Source organism: Tauraco erythrolophus, chromosome 1, assembly GCF_009769465.1.
Source record: "Tauraco erythrolophus isolate bTauEry1 chromosome 1, bTauEry1.pri, whole genome shotgun sequence".
NCBI classification, from domain to species: domain Eukaryota; kingdom Metazoa; phylum Chordata; class Aves; order Musophagiformes; family Musophagidae; genus Tauraco; species Tauraco erythrolophus.
The window spans coordinates 8,471,581-8,492,645 of NC_141465.1; the positions used below are offsets into that span (position 1 = coordinate 8,471,581).

General features: G+C 48.2%; 2 protein-coding genes across 6 annotated transcripts in view; one reads left to right on the forward strand and one right to left on the reverse strand.

Moving 5' to 3' along the window:
* Nucleotides 1-10,459, forward strand: part of ST3GAL6 (ST3 beta-galactoside alpha-2,3-sialyltransferase 6) — a 44,745-nt gene extending 34,286 nt beyond the window's left edge. For all 4 annotated transcript variants that reach the window (XM_086617002.1, XM_086617028.1, XM_086617010.1 and 1 more), the window contains 5 exons: nt 51-146; nt 2,334-2,520; nt 3,327-3,464; nt 6,991-7,143; nt 8,682-10,459. In XM_086617002.1, the coding sequence (XP_086473128.1) occupies nt 51-146; nt 2,334-2,520; nt 3,327-3,464; nt 6,991-7,143; nt 8,682-8,762 (655 nt within the window). In that variant the 3' untranslated portion in view covers nt 8,763-10,459. The remainder of the gene's footprint in view (nt 1-50; nt 147-2,333; nt 2,521-3,326; nt 3,465-6,990; nt 7,144-8,681) is intronic.
* A 5,813-nt stretch (nt 10,460-16,272) lies between these two features.
* COL8A1 (collagen type VIII alpha 1 chain) lies at nt 16,273-20,397 on the reverse strand. 2 transcript variants are annotated; one of them, XM_086623355.1, is made up of 2 exons: nt 20,085-20,397; nt 16,273-18,179 (listed from the first exon to the last, which is right to left on the reverse strand). In XM_086623355.1, the coding sequence occupies exons 1-2, from the start codon at nt 20,395-20,397 to the stop codon at nt 16,273-16,275; spliced, it is 2,220 nt and encodes a 739-aa protein (XP_086479481.1). The 2 variants fall into 2 exon arrangements, with proteins under 2 accessions (XP_086479481.1, XP_086479402.1); XM_086623276.1 differs by having other exon boundaries at nt 20,076-20,397.
* Between the last annotated feature and the right edge of the window lie 668 nt (nt 20,398-21,065).

Sequence of the window (21,065 nt, forward strand, 5' to 3'; positions counted from 1 at the left end):
ATGTGAAGCCAGGGAAGTTGTCCATAATTAAAGTTCTGTTTGTTCCTCAGCATTGCCTGTCGACGGTGTGTTGTGGTCGGTAATGGAGGAGTACTTCGAAATAAGACATTAGGGGAGAAAATTGACTCGTATGACGTGATAATAAGGTAAATGGTATCCCCTTTTCATTTTGTGTGTGTAAAGATTAACAAACTTTTGCTGTCAGCCAGTAGCTTTGAAGTTCAGTTATCATACAATGAAAATGCATAAAACTTCCCATTTTACGTACTCTGTCATGACCTACACTTAAAAAATTTTAGGAAAAAAATAATCAATGTTTTATTACAAAGACTGATATGGGAGAGGGGGGAAGGATCACTGAGTGGCCAGTCTGCCTCATGTACAGATACACACACTTGCAAGATGCTGTCATCAGCGATGTGTCCAAGCATGTGATAGCCCAGAGCCTCTTGCTGTGAGCCAGCATCCCGGGCAGCCTTCCCTCTTGCCTTCCACACCGTGCCTGTCTTACTCCTGTGCTGGCATGGGGATTACATCTGACGTTTATACTGGGAAGTTTACCTCAAGGTACACGTCAGCTGAAGGATGATGTTGATGTCTGCCCTGTTAGCTCAAACGTGTTAGCTCATACTTGAAACTTATGAAATGTCTTGACCTACAAGAGGATGCTGGGGTCTGAGGAAGAGGCATCTGGACTAGGGACACTGGGGAAGTGCTCAGAGAAACAGACAAGGAGGAGGAAGAATAAAGTTCAAATGCCAAGCAAACTGGAAAAGGTCTATTTGGCTAATGATGAGAGAACTTTCTGCACAATAAGAAAAAGATAAATCAGTTCTTCCTTTGCAGAAACAGAGATAGTTACTGGTGAAGCAGCCCTTCTTCTTGTAGATACCATGTCAGATAGTGTGCCTGAACCCTGTTTCGCTAAAACCTCTGAGCTGCCCTTTCAGTTTGTCTGCTTCAACATTGCGTTGAACACTGAACAAACTGTCATTTTTGTTACTTTGCCATCAATCCTAATGCTCGTTTTAGCAATAGTGTTTCAGTCTTGAAGTGCTACCATCAGAAGTTTTATACAAAGCCTAGAGTTTGACATACATTTGAAAACATACTAATAATGAATACATGGAATTTTTCAGTTGTTGCTCTTCTTACAAACTTAAAACTATAGAAAGTGATTGAGATAATATCCCTGTTCTTAGGAAACTTTACTTGCCTGGCAGCTTTGTGCTTTACAAGAAAACCCCAAACAAACGTGTTGCATTTTTTTTCACTGTAGTATGATGATGGAAGGAAGCTCTATGAATTATTTTCAAGCTATGGCAAGTAAATGGAAATCTTTATGTAGACTGGTGTCACGTATTTAAAACCAGCTCTAAATTCAAAACTGTTTCAGAAATACAGTACGCATTTATTTTCTGTGAAGGGACAAAGAGGTGATGTTTTCATTCTGTATTTAATAACTTCTTCTGATAAAACTCTGAAATATTCCCTTGTCTGTGTGTCTTGTTTTGCAAATGTTTGCGCCTAAGCAGCATGCCTCCTATTCAGAGAAGTCAGTCACAGTGGCAGGAATGGAGCAGGCACAGGCTGCCTGAATTCTCAAAAAAATATGCAACATAGCCACCAAGCAAAAACTGCAAGATAGAGACTTAAACACAACCTCTCTAACACCTCAGAGCAGAAGAGGCCTGACCCACCTGTTCACTGCTCATTAATCTGTTATATCCCAAAGCAGTGGCAGCAGCACAAGCACTATTTTAAAAAAAACAAACCAACAGAAACAAAAACCAACCAAACAAAAAAAACCACCACCACCCAAAAATCCCAAACAAACAAAATAGCCCATACTTAAAGATGTATCAGCATCAGGTACACAGTCATAATCCTTGTCCCTGTGTGCTGTAGACAGTGAAGAGTATTAAAACATTCTTGAATTGCCTCCTGTGTGACTTGGATAACCTAGCAGCATGGATGGAGCAATGGGTGGTTCTCCAAGCCAGATGTTCTCTTCGGTCTTCTCCAGTTTCTGCATTTGAGCTAAATCAGAAGGCTGCCTGCGTGAGTGACACACGATAAGCCATTGTGTGACTGTATTCTAAACCACCTTGGCCAAGTTCCCGTATGTGCTTGATCCCTCTGGGTTAGAGAGTGAGTGCACCTGATAATTGCTTATCTGCCATGTAATGTGACAGGTAAATGCTGGGCTGCTAAACCCTCCTGTACCTGGAGGCACATTCTGCCCCACAAACTAACCTGTGTGCCAGTCACTGCCTAGTAAAAGGACATGGGTGGGGTCGTCATTGCCATCTCTGTGTCTCTGTCCTCTGCAGAATGAATAATGGCCCTGTTATAGGGTATGAAGAGGATGTTGGGAGGAGGACGACTTTCCGCCTCTCTTACCCAGAATCTATCTTCTCAGATCCGATCCACTACGACCCTAACACGACTGTTGTCCTCATCGTCTTCAAACCACGTGACTTGAAGTGGCTTTGGGAGATACTAAGTGGTCAGAAAATAGTAAGTGTAATTATTAATTATTCATGCACTTTGGCTTAGCTTGCTACACGCCTCTCGTGAAATACCTGGTTTGTTTTTAACTTTGGTCCTCCTAGCTGGGAGCACTGGATCTCCCAGTCAGTCTGCTCAGTTCTCCTTTCCTGTAAATGCTTCTATCTTCTTTCTCACCCACATATTTTATCGGTGCCTCACCTCAAAGCAGTTTTTCTCTTGAAAATACCTTTTTATCCTCTTCCTAGCACTGTTTTGTATTCTGATATGCGTGGTCCAGACATTCGCCAGTTTATTTTATCCCGTGCATTTGGTAGAATTGCAGAATAACGTTGGAAGGGACCTCTCTCTGGAGGTCTTTAGTCCAGAACCCTGTTGAATGAAAGAAAGACCAAGTTCAAAGCTGTACGAGGTTCTCAAGGTCTCATCCAGATAAGTTTTGAGCATTTCCAGGGGTATTTCTATAACCTCTATTTCAGTGCTGCAGCACCTTCACAGGAAATAATTTCTTTGCATCCTTTCACTGTGCACTTCTGAGAAGAGTCTGATGCTGTCTTTTTTGTAAAATCCTACCCGATAGTTGAAGATGGGCTGAACAAACCCAGCCTCCTCAGACCCTTCTTTATAACCCTGTAGTGGGTTAGCCTGTTGCAGGAGCCGGATTTGACATGTGTTTTTGTTGAGCATTGAGAGGTTCGACAGTTCTCTTCTTCCTCAATCTCCTGCCTTTGGATTTTACTCTGGTTAGAGTTGCTACAAAACCAAAATCAACTGTTTGTAGCTGTTAAAAATGTGTATTTGCTTGCCTGTTACAGAGTGCTAAAGGCTTTTGGAAGAAACCAGCTCTGAACATGATATACAAATCTAGTCAAATCAGAATTCTTGATCCCAGCATCACCAGAAAAACGGCTTATGAATGGCTTCGTTTCCCAACCAGGTTTCCTAAAAAGGAGGTGGGCTTTTTTCTTCTGTGCCTTTCAGTTTTGTGCAATCAAATGTGTACTCAGAGGTAATTATCTCTTCGTTATAGTGGACTATGTTAGAACATCTTTTAAGTTCACGTTGCATTAGTTTGCATTTTGATGGTCCTCAAAAAAGATGAGAAAATAGAATCTAGAAAGAAAGTGGGTAGCCTTGTATGCCAAAAATCTCTTTTTTATGGATACTGTAGTTAGTGTTAAACGAGACTGCTTTTGCAGACACACATAATTCATTTTACAAAATTGGGAAGAGCAGACAGGCATTGGTACATGGCACATCTGAAGAGTCTGTAGAAGTACTAAGGAGTCTTGAATTATTAAATGTAGGATGTTTTATAGTTTTTCTTAAAAACAAACAAAAAACCCCCATCCCCAAAACAACAAACCAAAAATCCCCAACAAGACCAAAACACCAAAAAACCTCCACACCAAACCAACCCCCCAACAACCCAGTAACTCTAACGCTGCTGCAGTTTCACTCTGCTGGGGGCGGGTAGGGACTAGGGAGCACACAGGCTATTCCAGCCTGCGCTAATGACGTGTCTAGCAGCATTCTTGGGCGTACCGATGCAATGCCAAGCATTGTTAGGAGTTAACCAACAATTTGGACGTAAAAATACATTTTAACTGTCAGTTCATGACTGAAGAACGTTTCTGATGAAAGATAAGGCTTCAAGCTGGAGACCTCCCTTGCGTAGTCTGGACTGACCATGTGCTGTTTGGCACAAATACGGTTCCCTGGGGTCACAGGGAACAGAGCTGCTTCATTGGGATCAGCCAGCTGACACATGTGGAAACGTTTGACAGGCTGTCACTGTGGAGTATCTACCACAACTTTTTTCTAATTTAATCTTTCTAATATTTGAGGGAGTTGAGGTTTTTTCCTCTTTTTTTTTTATTTGTTTGTTGGTGGGGTTTTTTTTGAGCCTACTAGTGGCTTTTTCTTCCCTTATTAACTCTCAAACTGGACTACCCAGTTTGGCTGCATGCTTGCTGGGGCTCTGTGACATTTCAGCTCTTCAACAGAGGGTGGGAAGAAAGCAGCGTAGTAGTTGGGCATCTAATGATCTCCTGAAGAGCCACAGAACGTCTGTGGCCTCCATGGCTCCAGAAATCCCTCCTGTCTCTTCCTGTGCTCCCCTCTCAGTGCGGGTAAAAGCAAGACCAGTGCTGCCAATGAGCCAAACAGATGAGCGCAGTGTCCTGGAGCTGGTACCACCGACCCCTTGGTCACTTGGGGTAATGTGCACGCCCGTTGCTCCGCTCCTGCTCGCTGGGCATCCCTGCCCAGAGCTGGGACAGAGTGCGCCCATGCTTGAAGCTCCTTTCCACCACCTCCACGTCCCACTTGCTCCGTCCTAGGGTTTTTGCAGCCCCTTGTCCCAGGCGGCAGCAATGGTCAACCTCAGGCATGCTTGTCCTCACTTTTCCTCCCATCTCCAAGGCGGGCTGTAGCTGGAAGAATGAACATCTGCAGCTGCTCTGGCACAGCTGCTGTGTAGTGGCTTGGTTAGGCTGCAGGTCCTGCCTCGGGGGGTCCTGTTGGCCGGGTGGCCTTTTCGTGGGGCAGCTTTGGAGCCCTCTGTCCCCGCAGGGCATCCCCGGGGAGGGCTGGTGCTGCCTTCGCTCTGCTGTGCTTCAGCCCCCTCTGCCTGCAGCAGGTGCCGAGGGCCGCGGTCGCTTTCCCGCTGTCTCTGCCTTTTCCATTAAGCCATCCTGGCATTTTCTGCGTGTCACGTGCAGCCCAGCAAGTGTTCCTGTTTCTTTGCTAGCAACTGCGATGGTGTTAGCAGGGCCGGGAAGAACAGCTGTAAAACCAGATGTGCTGCCCGAGCAGCACTGAAGTCAGAAAGCGTTGCAGAGTCGTTCCAGGACTGCGCCTGTTCCCATTAACCGTGACTGGCTGAACAAATTTCATTACAGGCCGAGGATATCCAGCTATTGGCAGGGTGCTGGTGCGACAACACATTTTAAAAGTAGCGTTGCTCTTTTTGGTATGTTCTTTTAAGGGGAACATTGTGATAGCCAAAGGTAAACAGAGCTGGCTGCACCCTGTGCTGTTCCTGATACTCCAAATAGAAATAGCGCTAATCCTGACACGTAGCATTCCTGCCATAATTTTTGGATCCTGTTTAGTATGGACATTGCGACAGAGTCACCACCAAGTTTATGCTGTTGGGCCCCCAGGGCAGGGAGTTACTTTGCCGACTGGCAGGAGCCCTGGGCAATGGGGTGCGTTTTAAGTTGATGCTATTTTTGGAATACTCCAAAAGTCGTATAAAGGTACGAAAAAATTTTACATAAAATGTGATATTTTAATTCTGTGGCTTAAATTAGGCTTACGGAGCTGATGTTAGTAATCTTTGCCTGGGTATTTGTTCTGGTATCGTACCATGCAAAGAAATATCTTTGTGTACCATGGAGTGCGCGTCCCTTCTCTCTGCGCGGAGTGTTTCAGTACTAGTTTGCCTGTTTCATTTTCAGAGGCAAATGAACGGAGCCTTGGCTGGGGCATCAGAAAAGCACACGATTTTGTGCTCAGCTGAGGTTTGATTGCAGCTACTGGAAGTGTTTAGCTCATTCAGTCTCTGATAAAATTGTTATTTTAGCTAACGGCATTAGTGCCTGAAAGTTTTGTCCACTTCTGAGGGCGCTTTCCCCCTCAGCTTCATCACTGAGACTAATGGAAGAAGAGTTCACCGCGCTGTACAAACCTTGCCTCTTTTACTGCCTGAGATCATTTTAGCTGCTGCTAAGAGTCATATGCTTGATCACGAGACAGGACAGGTAGTTGCAATGTGTTGTTCTCTGCTCCTGTAAGAAATGCTAATTTTTGATTAGGTGCTCTTAATTTTGCTTGGTTAAAACCCGTTTGTGACCAGTGTTTGGTATTTTTACGTTACGTTTACTTCTGAGCTATCTCACTCTCAGGAGAAATAAGCAATTTTACAGTTTATTTTCTTCTGATGGAAACAGTGGGGGAAGGTCTAAAGCTGTGTTCTTCTGCAATTTCCCTGTTCTGAAAAAGTTAAAATGTAGCCAAGTTAGTGCAGCAGTAGCATTCGTTCATTTGTCGCATAATGTTATCAAGATTTGAGGCATGGTATTTTTCTGCTTGTTTGGATCTCTGTTGTCTAGAAACTTCTGAACACATCTGCTAATGCAGTCGAATTTGGTGGGGTGAAATGGTCTGCAATATATTGAAGCCTGACCAATTTCGTGAAAGGGATGGGGAGACCTCCGTGGTGCCTCTGCTGAGGGAAGGACTGCAGTGTGGGCTCAGCCCTCACTAGAAACCAGCAAATCCCTGGGAAGGCCAACATGGCAGATACCCCAGTCATGGAAAACTTGGGGGCAGCACCTTACTTGTTATGGTATATGAGGGGATCAAACCACAAAAGCAGATGTGTGTCGAAGAGCCAGGCTGCCTGATTTCTGCTGCTGTTCCCATCCAGCTGCTGGTTATTTACGTACGTGTGCTCTTTGTGTTCCACTTCAGAAACCCAAGCATCCGACGACGGGGCTAATTGCTATTACTCTAGCATTTCACATATGCCATGAAGTTCACCTGGCAGGCTTCAAGTATGACTTCACTGACAGAAACAGTTCTTTGCACTACTATGGCAACGACACGATGGCTCAGATGATGCAGGTATGACAACGTGGATAACGATCTCTCTTGTGCTGCACCGTATTCTGCAACGTCTGCATGCGATATGTCCATTTGTATGTTCCGTTTTGCTTTACTGGCATTTTCCTTAGGCTATGCAGCATATTTGCTAGCACTGTCAGAACACGTGTAGTGTTGCTTCTGTTTGCATTCTCTTTTTTCCTTGGCAGCTACTGGCACAGTTTGTCATAGTTGCCAAATCTCTTAAAAAAGAGAAAGAAGAGTGCAGTGGAAAGGAAGGAGTTAAAGATCTATAAGCTTGCAATTAGGAAAAGAGCTGAGTTTCAGAACTGGAAAGCAGAAAAGCAAAGTAGTTCTTAGAGGAGGGTAGGAAGAGAAGAAACTGCTTACAGGAGGGGGAAGCCACAACTTGCCAGGGGAGTGAGCCACAGGAGGCTGCAAACATCAGGGGTGCCTCCTCCTCCCATCCTGCAGAGAAGGGCCCTCCTGCTTTGCTGCAGTCATGCCTCGGTTTTCTTTTCTGTCTGTGCTCGTGTCTTCAGCTCTGTACTCTGAGCAACTCCATCTCAGCTCTTTACCTCCATGCGAACAGTTTTCTCTCCCATGTGCATGCCCAGTGTGTGTAAGTGAGGACTGTTTTCTCTCCTCCCTTTCTTGAAGAAGGAGGATGGGGCAATGTCCAGAGGAGCCACTCATGTCTCTGAGGACGCTTAGGTGCCCACTGCTCTGAGATAGTTTTCCTCTGACACTGACCTCGCCTTCATTTTGAGGTTCCTCTCTGCAGGTGCTTTTTTGCAATGTATACAAAGCTAGCGTAAGGTTGATCACGAGTTGAACTGACATCCATAAGTTTTCTAAGATCTTGACGGTTTTTAAAAGCCAAACAACTGAACAAAACTCTTATCATTAATTCTTTAGTTGTAAATATTATACTATACATGCATAATCTTTTATGCAGTGTTTGTATTCATTTCAATTTACTGGATTCAGTGTCTAAGGCAGCCAGTAAGCTGACTTCCCTTGTGCTGTCCTCCACTAACCTGAGTGATGTCCTGTGTACCCAGGATCTGGATGCAGCACAGAAGATGGTTTTGACCTCTTGAAACTGATAGGCAGGACGCATCTGATTTGCAGATGCTCAGTGTGTGCTTTTCAAAACCTGCATTGAGCTTTGAGATTCAGTCATTTTCTGACTGCTTGTGCTGTCAATGTGATTATGCAGCTGTTCTCTCTAAGCACGGGGAGGACTTGGGAGAGTTAGTAACAGAAGGGACTTCTGTGAGATCACATCTCACCTTGCCACTGAAGGATCATCCCTTTGGGTTTATGTCCTAATGGGAAATCTCACCTAGTTTTGAGCAATTTGCAACAGCAAAACTCACCTGTTTTCTTGGGAGACTGTGCTACAGCCTTTGCTAAGAAGTCTTTTCCCCAGAGCTTTCCTACTCTTGGCATCTCCCAGCTATCACAGGTAATTAAAAGGAAAGAACAATGAAGTAATGCTTCTGGTAATAATTTGAATTTCTTTTTTTTTTTATTATTCCCTCACATCTCTTTAGAATGAATACCACAACATCGACGCTGAGCAGAAATTTTTGAAGAAGCTTATAGACAAGAACTTTGTGGTCAATTTGACGTGAAAGAGAAATGGAAAATACAATCACTATTTTCAAGATTTGGAAAAAAAATTTATTTTTTGTATGACATTTTTATTTTTTAAGTGCAGCGTAACTGTTTACTGTTTAAAAGGAGCACAGAAACCTCACCAAGGCAGAAGCTTTTGCTAAGCCTAAGGGTAATGGACTATTGCAAAGAGAGTTAACTGAATTTCTGTGAAGCTATTTAATAATGGGAAAACCATGAAACTTTCAGCTGAAAGTATCAGGGATATATAAAAATGTATGATGCACATCACTTATTTATCAGCAAGAACTTTTTCCAAATGATTACTTCTCTGGAATACTTCCGTTTCCAATGCTGTCCTCCAAAAGAGTTACACTGTCAAGAGATGGAGACAACCAGTGTTTCGTTAGTAGGTGGATGTAAAGTGTTGAATGTCTGTCTCGCAGTATGAAAATGGCTTCAAAGCAATACCTATAAATCATTGTTGTGTGGTTGGAGAAGGGGCAACACACAGAGTGTACAGGTTTTAGTCTGCCCTACTGAGGAGGGGATGTCCACCTTCAGCAGAGAAGCCACAGCTCCTGCACTGGCCGCCCACTCCGACTTGCTGCCTGCCTTTGCCAAAGGTGAAGACCCTTCGGTCCGAGTTGCGGAGATGTTGGTATTGACAGTGCTTGTGTTGTACCCGGTTTATGGAACACCTTCCCCCCGTGCTGTGCCCCAATAAATTTTACAGTTGGTGACTTAGAAAAGAGGGAGTATGAAGACTGAACAGTTGTCCTAACTACCTGCATGTCAGCCACTTCCCCTGGACCACAACAGGAATGTGAGCTGGGATGGAGATGTTCACACCCGAGTTTAAATTTAGAGCCAACGTTTGTTGGATTCCTGGATCTCCAGGGCAGGATCTCGTGTATCTTTCTGTTTGTTCCCCAAGAATCGAGGTGTGTTTTTCCAAACCAGCACAATCTACTTTCTCAGATGCTGTAATGCCTTTCCACCTTCGGAATGCATCAATATGAGCCATGAGTGTTCCTGTTTTCGGCCGAAGAGTGTGCTTGGGAATATCTAAGATGTACCTCAGCTGAATTATCATTTGGCTTCCGTTTACCTCTCCTGCCTTGACATTTAGGTTTAAAGGATGTGGCTTAACTAAATCATTTAGCGCTGGGAACTTAACTCGGGATTTTAACTGAAACATTTAATGGGACATTTATGTTTCCTGTATTGGTTTGTCTTGGACAAGCCTGCTGAATAAGTTAAATCTGCCTGTTGTCCTTGACAACTGTCAAAGAAGAGCAAGTAATATGCTGTTCTAATTCTCTCATAGAGTGTATATATATTTTTTGTAATTGTGGCGGGTTTGCTTCAAGATCTTGTGGTTATCTTGACCTAGAAAAAGCACAAAGAAGTCCACCTCAAAAAAAAAAAAAAAGTCTTTATAGTTGGTAGAAAAACCTTTGCTGCTTTTTAATAAAATGTTTTAGAGAGCTTTAGTATGTTTAGGAGCAGTGCAAACAATTAAAATACGAATACAAACCTCTCTAGCAGGTCAAGAGCACAGTACTTGTGTTTTTCAGAAGCTGAGGATCACAGGAGGACTGAACACAGCGATGTAGAGGAATAAGCATTGAAGTCACCAAAGAGTCATCTTTCCTTTTTCATATTTCGCTTGTGGAGTGCAATAGGTACTTAAAAACCCCACCTTCCTGTAGTTCTCGTCTCCTTCTTTAGCTCCTGGGCGCTGTCGTTTGGAAATCAGTGAGTGCAGCGTGATTTGGAGGGGAGCCACAGCCAGAGGGGAGGAGGCTTGTGCTCTCACGTGGCGTTTTCACCTAATGACTCCTGAGCTTTGGTCCGTTTCAACCAAACTGGACGTACCTGAAATAACTGCGGCTGTCACAAAAATGTGTGGCAGAGGGCGGGGAAGGACCCAGCCGTGTGCCCAGCAATGGACAGGCTGTGCCATGGGGCCCATCTGCTGCAGGTGATGGTGCAGGGGGTGGCCCCTTGTCCAGCTGCGTGCAAGGAGACACAAGAGATTGTGGAGAAGGGAGCATGAGAGATCCTGGGGACACTGGAGCAGGTGACTCTGGTGGAAATGGAAGAAACAAGAATTTCCTCACAAGGCTGGCAGAAGGGCTCAGATACTTGCATTTCCTTTTTTTTTTTTTCTCTTTTAAACACGCACATTTCTGCCTTTGAGGAAGTCTTCGCTCAAAAATCTGTGTACAAACAGGTGGGGTTTTGCACCAGCGAACAGTGGTGTTACTGTCTTTAGTTCTACCAGCCGTCAGTTCTTGTGATTACTTCAGTTAATCAAAAAGGTTTGAGGTTTGCGTGTGCCTCTGCAGCCCCAGACCTGCAGTGGTTTACTGACAATAGCCATTCCACATGGAAACACCGCCAACGGAAGGCTGTTCACAGAGCTCGCAGTGTTTTCTGAGCTCTCTCTCAGTGGAAGTCCTCGGCAGACCTCAGGCTCTGCTGAGAGTGGAGCCAGGCAGAAGTGGAGGGTGGCCTCTTCCCCCTTGAAACCTGCAGTTGCTCCCAGAGCCGATCTGCCCCAGCGCTTCCATGGGCTGCCACTGTGGGTCCGGCTGCATCCACATAACATCTGGCAGTACACTGGCTGTGAGGACTTTTTTCCAGGAGAGCTGTTGAATTTCCCCCTCTGCCCAGTGCCTGGTTTTGGCCATGGCGCAGGCTGCTTCCCTCTGCTTATTCACCCCTGTCCCCAGTGGCAGGAGGTGGGTAGGGAGCTGTGCTTCTGCATATGTGCTTATCTTCTCTGCTTTGTTTCCTCTTCGTCTGCCCACTAATCTAAACTGTTTCCTTCTCCTAATTTTCCTAGGAAGTTTTTGGGGTTTTTTTGAGGGGGTGATTGTTCTGCTATAGTTACAATTAAAAAAAAAAAAGGAAAAAAGGCTTCATAGCAAACAAATGGCATCCCCAAAACTTTTTATTTAAAATAGACTCCTTTATTGTTTTTTTTTTAACCACATCAGCTTTTTTGGTCTCCCTAAGATTAGTGTTTGGTGCGTTTTTTTAGTCATTTTGTTTTGGATAATGTGTTTGATATCCTCAATGCATTTAACATGCTGTCTACAAGCATTTGTCCCTATCAGCTGCTCCGTTTTACCTGTTCTTAGTAAACCTTCTCATGGGTATGACTGACTTCTTTCTGAAGGAAGCAACACTCCCAGGGATATTTTTCTCCCACTTTTCTGCTCCTGCAGGGATGTTAAGTCCGCGGGTGCTTGGTGGCTGTCACAGGGTGACAGTAACGTTTAGGGCCAGACCTGTTCACCTAGGACTGAGCCAAGAGCTGATGCTGTTGGTAAACCACGGAGTACTGGGTTTTTTGAAAGCTCAGCTTACAGGCCAGTAGCTGTTCTCTTCAATAAGAAGCAGTGAGCCAAGTGATTAATTTTCCCCCTGGAAGATGTTTTGGTAGGATTCTGTGTCCATCAGCCCTGCTTCATCACCTGCTTCACACGGTCCTTTCTGCTCCTCTGCGCCGAGGACCGCCATCGCCTTCACACTGACAGCGTGCCGCGAGAATGCGGATACACAGCGCGTTTCTCAGAAACGCTCGCGGATCACAGCGGCTGTTCGGTCGGGGCGTGCGTTTTCGCGGGCGTTTGCCATACCAAAGACTTGCCTTGGGATTTGCTGAAACAAGCAATCACGCTAACGCCAGATACTTCCATCTTTTCTGACAGTGAGCTGCTATTCAGACTTTCTTTTTCCCTTTTTGCCATTTCTGAAAGTGAAGTCTCTGCACTGAAATTTTCCTTCAAAGCTGCCCTGGTTGTTTAATCACAGCAGCAGTAGCGAAGGTGTCAAATTTTGAATCCCAGGGTGCTGCCAGCTTTATTTCCATGTCTGGTAAAGGTGTAACTATAGGCACCCAGTGTCTCCCATGAATTTTCTTCCTGTGTCGGTTGCAAAGCGAGATGGTCTCATCCCTTGCTTCTCTGTCCTGCTCTCCAGCAGCCTGCTGAATTTCTAGACAGCAGCATCTTACAGCAAAGGTGCTCTTGCGTTTTGTCTGCTGCGCCCCTCGAAACGCTGCACCATCAGAGAGGCCCAGCTCTGAGTGCCCAAAGCTGCACGCAGTGGGCAGGATGACACGCGTCAGCTGAACGCTCTGTTTGGCTCAGACTTGTAGGAGGGTTTCTTTCTTTATTTTCTGTTGGAAAAGTATTTTTTCCTTTGCTGTAATAACTAAGAGAAGTACGGAGACACGACGTGAGAAGGAAGGTCACAAACTGTTGCACTGAACACGAATCTGAGAGTGCCCAGAAGATATCACTAAATGACCTTTCTAGTGACTATTGGTGATAACAATACAGAATCACAGCTTTGGTGTTTAATACTGAGTGTGTGGTACCTCTTGTTTCCTGTGCCAGCTTCCCGTTTTAACGATGCCCTGGGAGGCAGTATAAGTACCTGAACTTTTAAGTCTGATTTTTAAGAACAAACGAAGCTCAACATCTGTTTTTGGTATCAGTAAATACCTATTTTATGCGCCGTTTGTCTGAACTTTTATATGCCTTTAAAGTGCCAGCTGTATTTTGAAGACGTTCTTACAGCCGTTTCGAGTGAAATTTTGAATGCTATGGATGGAAAGAGAATTTTCCTGTGAATAAATCGTGTTAAAGACGGTGCCCTCAGGCTCCTTTCTGCAGGGTCCGTGCTCTCTCCATGTGTGTGCAGGGTGCGCGTGCCTGCCCAGTCCTGTTACTAATGGTGTGTAAAGTACACGCGCGGTGTCGGATCCGGTGTCGAGTTTCAGAACAAACTTTGGTGCTTAGTAGAGCAAACAGGGCTGCAAATTTTTGAACCGAGGTCAGCTGAGCTGTCCTGCGGGTGGAGATCTCACTCCAGGCTGGGTGAAAGCAAAGCAGGCACATAGTTTTTGTGGGTAAGATCAAGAGCAGCGTCCTCCTGATTTTAATTTTTCATGTTTTTTTAATCTTGCCTGTCTTATTGGGGGCTTTCAGGGAAATGCTAAAATAAAAGACGTTTAACTAAGAAGATGGTGTGTGACAGAAGACTCTGGATAGGAAGTGCGAGACACGGATTGTCGTACTTCACTCATTTTCTCTGTGCAGTGAAAACAGACACTAGGGAGCGGGGAGCTGCCTGGCCAGTGGCTTCGGGGAGTTTAAGGGGCACTTAGGACATGACTGCCTGACCAAGTAGGCGTTCCATGCGTTCGTTTTCGCATTGACAGTTTAGGCATTCGGGTTCGGCACCTTGGAGGAAACGCCTGTCTGAGGTGGGATCGGGGAGCCACGCCGCGGGCTGTGATTTACTCCCCGCGGTGGAGCCACAGCTGAAGAGCGATGTAGCTCAGTGACGAACGCATTGCCGCTTTCGCACTGGGTTTTTGCTGCAGGTGAAAAAAGGAGGGAGAGGAGTGGGAAAAGCTGTTTTCAAATGCCAGGGGGAGCCTGGGACGTGGTGCACATGGCTCCAGCTTTTTAGGTGAGCACAAACCCTCAAAGCGAAACTCTAGGACGTCCAGTTTTGTGGCTTCCCACGCGATGCCCCCGTGCCTTTTTTGTCCAGTTTTGTGGCTTCCCACTGATGCCCCCGTGCCTTTTCCAGCTGCACTCCCGCATTGGATGTCTCCGCGGGAGCCCCTGGCTCTGCGCCGTCCCCTCGCCCTGGCCGCACTCTCCCACTAAATGCGACGTGGGGACAGCGTGTTCCCATCCCCCCAGGGGCTCCGGTCAGGTCTGGCCAGTGGAGGGGAACTAAAGAAAAAGGATATTGTGGGGTTTTCATATCAGACCATCAGTGGTTTCACGGAGCCCTTGTGGTCTGATGCATTAATTCAGTGGGTTGAACGTTCCTCTTAACAGTTCTGCTGAAAGAAGACGGGATTTTTCGATTTTTTTTTTAAGATATTTAATAAGATATTTTTTTCAAATCAGTACAAAAATTTTAAATACAAAATTATTTGCTTTTTTGACATATCTCATATATTCTGGGAACATACCGAAGTCACCAATGCCTGGTAAACTGTCCGTCCGTTCCTGCCACCGTTCCATAAAATTTCTGAGATAAAGCACCACATTATATCACTGGAGTCCTTAGTCAATGTTAGACTGCATTAAACTCTGCATTTAAATAATGGTAATGCCAGTTAAATCCAATCTTAGTTCTGCATGAAAAATCTAGTTCATTTTTGAATCAAAAGCGGTAGCGTTAGCTAAAGACACGGAAGGAGTGATGCGTATGTAGCTCCTCAGCTAGCGTAACAGTGTGTGATGTGCAGCACTGTACCGGGAAACACAGCCAAGTACACTGCCCTCGGGAAGCGAATACTCTGGAGTGAGATTAGCACCACTGATGAACAGGCAGCTCTCGCAGAGGAGTTGCTTTCCTCTGGTACGGAAAAGCTCGAGGCCTGCAGGTTCTCCCTGACAATCGGTAACGTAGAAATAAGGATTGGAAATCAGCTTCTACATAAAATGAAGTTCTCGGATAAATTTGCGTGATCAGTATTGCTGGTGAAGTTGCAGTTGATCTCAAAGAACAAATTAGTTAATTAGCAAACAGAGCTACTTCTGCTTTGCCTAGTCATTGAAGAGTAAACCGATTTCGCTTTTGCTGAGCGGCAGAACAGGCGTCTCTTCTGACAAGCCACACAGACGCAGGTTCTCAGCATGAGCACACAAATCCAAGGAAATTTATGCTGCCCTGCCATACTGCCACGTGTCGGCCACAACATCTCCATCATGTGGCACAAGGCAGACGGGGGGCCCTCCATTTTTCTTTCTGATCCACCTCAGCTGCTTCAACTGTGCAAACGCAGACGGAGGCTTTTCGAGTGCTGTGGCACCTGGCGGTGAACCCAGCGCCCGGCAGAGTCAATGGCAGCGTTCTGGGTCCAATGACAGCTGGAGGAGGCTCGTGGGGAATAGTTACACCATCGATACTCCTTTTCTGTCATAAATAAATTGTTCAGGGAAAAAAACACACCTGCAGGAATATTTTATATGGAGGAAGGGAAATAAAGCTCTCCAGCTAAGAGAACCTTTGCTTGTCAGGCAGACCTGCTGTCAGAAGACCAAAAAAACACCCACCCAAACAAATAAAAAGCCACTCAAAATTTTCCATGTAATTTGAGACTGACCTACTCTGGTTTAAGCCACTGGTTTTCATCTCATAAATATGATCAATGCAAGAGGAGTGAGTTTGGAGCCTTCGTACTGAATTATTGTGAATGAAATGGAGTAAGCATGGCATCACAGAAATACATAATGTACAGCTAACATGTCCCCCTCGGGGGCAAAACAGCCGTTTGTGAACCTGATACACATCGTTAGATACGTTCACCACACCTTGTTTTTGTAACTAGCTGTGCATAACGTTAAACTTGGTACTTTTTTTGGTTTTGTACAAGATGGTCCGAAACAGTCATAGAATGCGGCTTTCATGGTGCGAAAGTTTGAAGCAGAGAAGAAAGGGTTTGATTTTGTGTGTGTGTGTGTGTGTCTGGTTTTTGTTTTACATGGGATACAATAAATATCCTGAAAAAGACGAATGAACGTACTGCCCGGCATAGAGTCCTGCCGCCTGCTCGGATGGCATCTGAACGTAAACCTTGTCTCCGTGCATCAGCTGGACAACGGCGCTGCCCGATGCCTGGTCCAGGAAGCCCTTCTTGTACTCATCGTAGGTGTACATCAGCGGCTCGTTGTTCTTGAACAACGCCACCCACACACTGGCCCCTTTGCAGTGGACATGGTAGGCGAAGTAGTAGATGCCAGGGATCTCGCAGGTGAAGATCCCTGTCTGGGGGTTGTAGTTCTGCCGGCCGTTGTAGAGGAGCTTGTCGAACTTGACAGGCACCCCGACCCGGGGGAACGGGGTGAGGAGCTCCGCCGTGAACGCGGGCATCTCGTAGGTGACACCGCCAGCCTTTCCCTTCTTGCCCATGTAGCCGTACGGGGGTTTGACGCCGTCTATGCCTGGGCCGACCTCGGGCAGGTACTGTCCTACGGCTGGCGGAGTGGGTGGGATGATGACAGGGGGCCCGGGGGGCCCGGGGGGGCCGGGCGGCCCCTGGAGGCCTGGCTGGCCAGGGGGACCCAGCGCCCCGGGCTTCCCGGGGGGTCCCTGCAGCCCCGCAGCACCGGGTTTGCCCACACCAGGAAAGCCGGGGGGTCCGGGCAGGCCGGGCTCCCCCTTCGCCCCTGGCAGCCCTGGGGGGCCGATGGGACCGCTGGGTCCCGCGATGCCTGGGATGCCCGAGGGGCCCTGGAGCCCCTGGGCGCCGGGGAGCCCCGGCTCACCCTTCGGCCCCACGAGCCCTGGGACGCCTGGCAGCCCCGGCAAGCCTTTGTGCCCAGCCTCCCCCTTGGGCCCCGTGGGGCCCGGCAGCCCCCGCAGCCCGGGCGCCCCCACTTCCCCAGGAAAGCCTGGCTTTCCCGGGAACCCCTGCAGGCCGGGCTCGCCCTTGGGGCCGACCGGTCCCGGTGGCCCCACGGCGCCACCTTCTCCTTTGGGACCCGGGAAGCCGGCAGCGCCTGGGGGGCCCATGATGCCCGGCAGGCCCGGCTGGCCTGGCTCTCCCGGCGGCCCCCCCATGCCCGGTGGCCCCGCGTGCCCCTTCTCCCCCTTTGGCCCCAGGGGGCCGGGCAGCCCGCCCACCCCGCGCTCGCCTTTGGGCCCGGGGAAGCCCGGCTTCCCCACGCCGGGGAGGCCAGGGGGCCCGGGCAGCCCCGGCAGGCCCTGCTCCCCCTTGGCGCCCGGGAAGCCCGGCTGGCCAGGGACGCCGTCCTGGCCAGGTTTGCCGACGCCAGGCACGCCAGGAGGTCCCTGGATGCCGGGCACCCCCGGGGGCCCCTGCAGCCCCAGCTCTCCCGGCGGCCCGGGCTTGCCCAGGGGTCCCTGCGGGCCGGGGAAGCCGACCATGCCCGGCTTGCCCACCCCTGGCAGCCCCACGGGGCCGGGAGGCCCGGGCAGCCCTGGTGGACCCTTCAGCCCTGGCAAACCCGGGATGCCGATGCCCTTCTCCCCTTTTGGCCCTGGGATCCCAGGGATGCCCGGGGGCCCCTTCATCCCGGGCTCGCCCTTCGGCCCCGGCTGCCCCTGCAGCCCCGGAGCACCCGCTTTCCCTATCCCAGGAAGCCCGTGGGGCCCCGGTGGTCCCTGTGGCCCAGGTATCCCCATGGGCCCGATCTCCCCCTTTGGCCCCATCTCCCCTCGTGGCCCCGGGGGCCCCATGACCCCCGGTTTCCCTGGCATCCCTGGCAAACCCGGCTTCCCAATTCCCGGATATCCTTGCGGGCCTGGTTTTCCTTTGGCTCCTGGCACACCATGACCTGGTAATCCTGGTGGCCCCGGTGGCCCTCTTGGTCCAGGCTCGCCGGGGGGACCTTGCTCACCCCTCAGGCTGCGTATGGGGATTTCTGGGTCGGGGAGAAAAGAAAAAGAAAAGGGGAGGGGGAGAGACAAAAGGTGATTGCAGTGGCATCCTGCGAGCCACATCACGGCAGCTTTGAATAGAACGAGCTTGTTACGGTGCCTCTTGGTTTGGTGGTAGGCAGGGAGGCAGAGCCGGCCAGCGAGTTCCAGGCTGGCGTTTGGAAGAAAGAGGATGTTCCTACTGGTTTTGCATAGCCCAAACTTGCGCGTGTTTCTGTTTCCGTAAAATAATTATTTTGCATCATAGTTGCTTATTTTTTGCCATGCAAAAGCCAATTGCACTTCCTGTAAGTAGAAAACACCAGTAATATTAAGCAGTGAAGTCCGCTTTTTGTCCCATAGTGTTGTAGACTCATCTACTTTTAAGAGCTTTTGCAGGACACCGAAGCCGCTTGGTACTCCTGTGCTACAGGAGGAGTTCTGGCATAAAAGTACTTTTGCTGGAGGTGCTTACACTAGGAAGATCAATTTTAAAAGATTTTATCAGTAAGAAGTTTGTTTGTAGGTGTGGCTGTGTTTTCATCAAGGCTTTGGTTCCTGTTAAGATGTTACTGGAAACCTACAGCCTTACCCAGCGTCGCTACGCTCCCACGGGTTTTTGGCAAAGCGGTGTCTAGTTAGCACTCTTCTAAACACTTCACAAAATGGTTTTATTGTCCAAACCCACATTTTTGTGCCTGTGACCACTTAGTGTGTCAGGTCAGGGTGAGGGAGTTGCTGCATGGGAGTGGTTGTGCTGGGGCTGTTTGCTTTTCAAGCTGCAGGCTTTTTGTGTCAAGTGGAAAGTCTGCTGCTCTCCGGCTCCAAAGCAGATAAAGAAGTGAGAGGTTTGGGGGAAGGGGAGAGATGAGGTTTCAGGGCAAGTGAATTAGCTGTTCCTTGGGAGGCAGAAACCCTCCCTCTCTGCACGTTGCGTTTTACGTACGTAAAAAGCCTCCTTTGCTCACCGGAGGGGTTGGTTTTACTACAGCCACTCGTGCTTGTTCAGACACTCTAAAAACGGGCCCTGAAATCCTTCGTTTCCCGCTGAAGCCAGCGGAAGCTGTGGTCACGCCGAACCCTCAGTAAGACACAGAGTTAACCAGCTGTCTGAAGCCACGCAGACGCTCACTGTCGCCACAAGGATTTTATGACGCTGGGTGTTCCTAGTTACCCTTTGTATTTTTGACACTTTTTGTTGTTTTCTTTAATATCTTAATATTGTCCAAAGTTCCTTTACTGAATACTGAAAGTGCTTGTACATGCAGACTCATGCAGTAATGCCCTGTGCCTTCAATGCTTCCGTTACTCCCATAAATAACCTACAGAAAGAGGACTGCAGAGTCAGAAGAGCAATTACATGTTTTTATCTGCAAACCTCTAAATCACAGGGTCTGGACAAATCCAGACAAAACTGTGATATTCCCATAAATTCAAATCTTGGGGCTCTGAGCTCTTATTTCATGTCCGGTTGCTGCAGTGGGAGTGGGAGCACCTCCAGGCAGGACCCCAGCCCATTTACCTGGGCCATCCTTTGAAGCCCCATCAGAAGGTTTTCTGCAGGCAGCTGAGATTACGAGGTTTCTCCTAGCCTGGAGCAAGCACCCAAACAAACCTGGGGCCAGCTCCAGGGGCTGGAGGCTCATTACAGGTAGGGCTGCTCAAAGGCTGTGCTGCAGCCTGGAGGATGACTATGGTCTTGCTCTGGTGACCTCAGCTGCCGTACAGCTCATATGAGCCCATCTCATCTACCCATGGCCAGATACCAACATAGCCAGCCCTGGGAGCACCTGGGTGCCGTGCCCAGGCTGCAGCAGGCTGCTCCCCGTCTTCAGCCCCCCGTGGGCAGATGGTGCTGTGGGGCACCAGGCAGGACCATGCAGGGGTGGTGAAGGACGCACCAAGCCTACCTTTCTCTTTCTTAGGAGCCATGTCCTTGCCGAGCAGGGGCATCTGCGGGACCTCCTTCATGTACTGAGGCAGATGGGGGTACTCTTTCCCATACTGCATGTGGGGCACCTCCTTGCCCATGTGCTGCATCGGGATGCCTTCTTTGCCCAGTGGTATGTGAGGTACTTGTTGTCCAAGGGGTTGATACTGGGGCACCTGGGGTGGCAGCTGCTTGATCCCATAGTAGACACCGCCTTGAACAGACCTCACCAGCTCTAGGTAGATGGTGACAGCCACTGCCAGCAGCTGCACAGGGAAGAGCAGCATGGCCATCACCTGCAAAAAACATAACAAAACCCACAGTTGGCAGAAAATTTTTTTTTGATGTCCTGCGTTTCCCATTGGGGCTGACCTGCTCTCATTTTCTGCGGCAAACTGGACCTAAACCTCTGCAAACCAGCTATGGTTTGTGTGTTGCGCTGGAGGACATCCTGCAGCAGGCCTGTATCTGCTTTATTAGAGGCTCTTACTCAAATAGAACTATTATAGCAAATATCTTTATATGCATTTAGTTTTATACTACCCCCCCACACCCCTTGGGCAGCACCCTCAGCAGTTTCTCCATCCGCAGACCCGCTCCCTCCCATCTCCAAGCTGCAATTTGCCCCTTTCTAGCTTGTGTTAGTGCTGCAACACAAGGTTTGGGGAGCTCAGCTGTAAGCTCTGGCGCAGGGGGAGAGCAGGCAGGGGCATGTGAGGATCTCTTAAAACACTTTCTGCCCAGGAAGCTAAATTATCAACGCCCCTTCTGCTCTGCTTTCCATAGCAATAAAAGCTCGCTTTCTGCAGATTTTTAAAATTTGTGCCTAGGATTGTGCCCTGTGGCTGCAGAGTCCAGGGGCTCTCCATTTCTATCACAGCTTCTTCACAGCTCTTCTCCTAGGTTGGGCTCAGATCTTCTCAGCCTTCATCCAGAAGAACTGAGCCATCTAGGGGCTGTC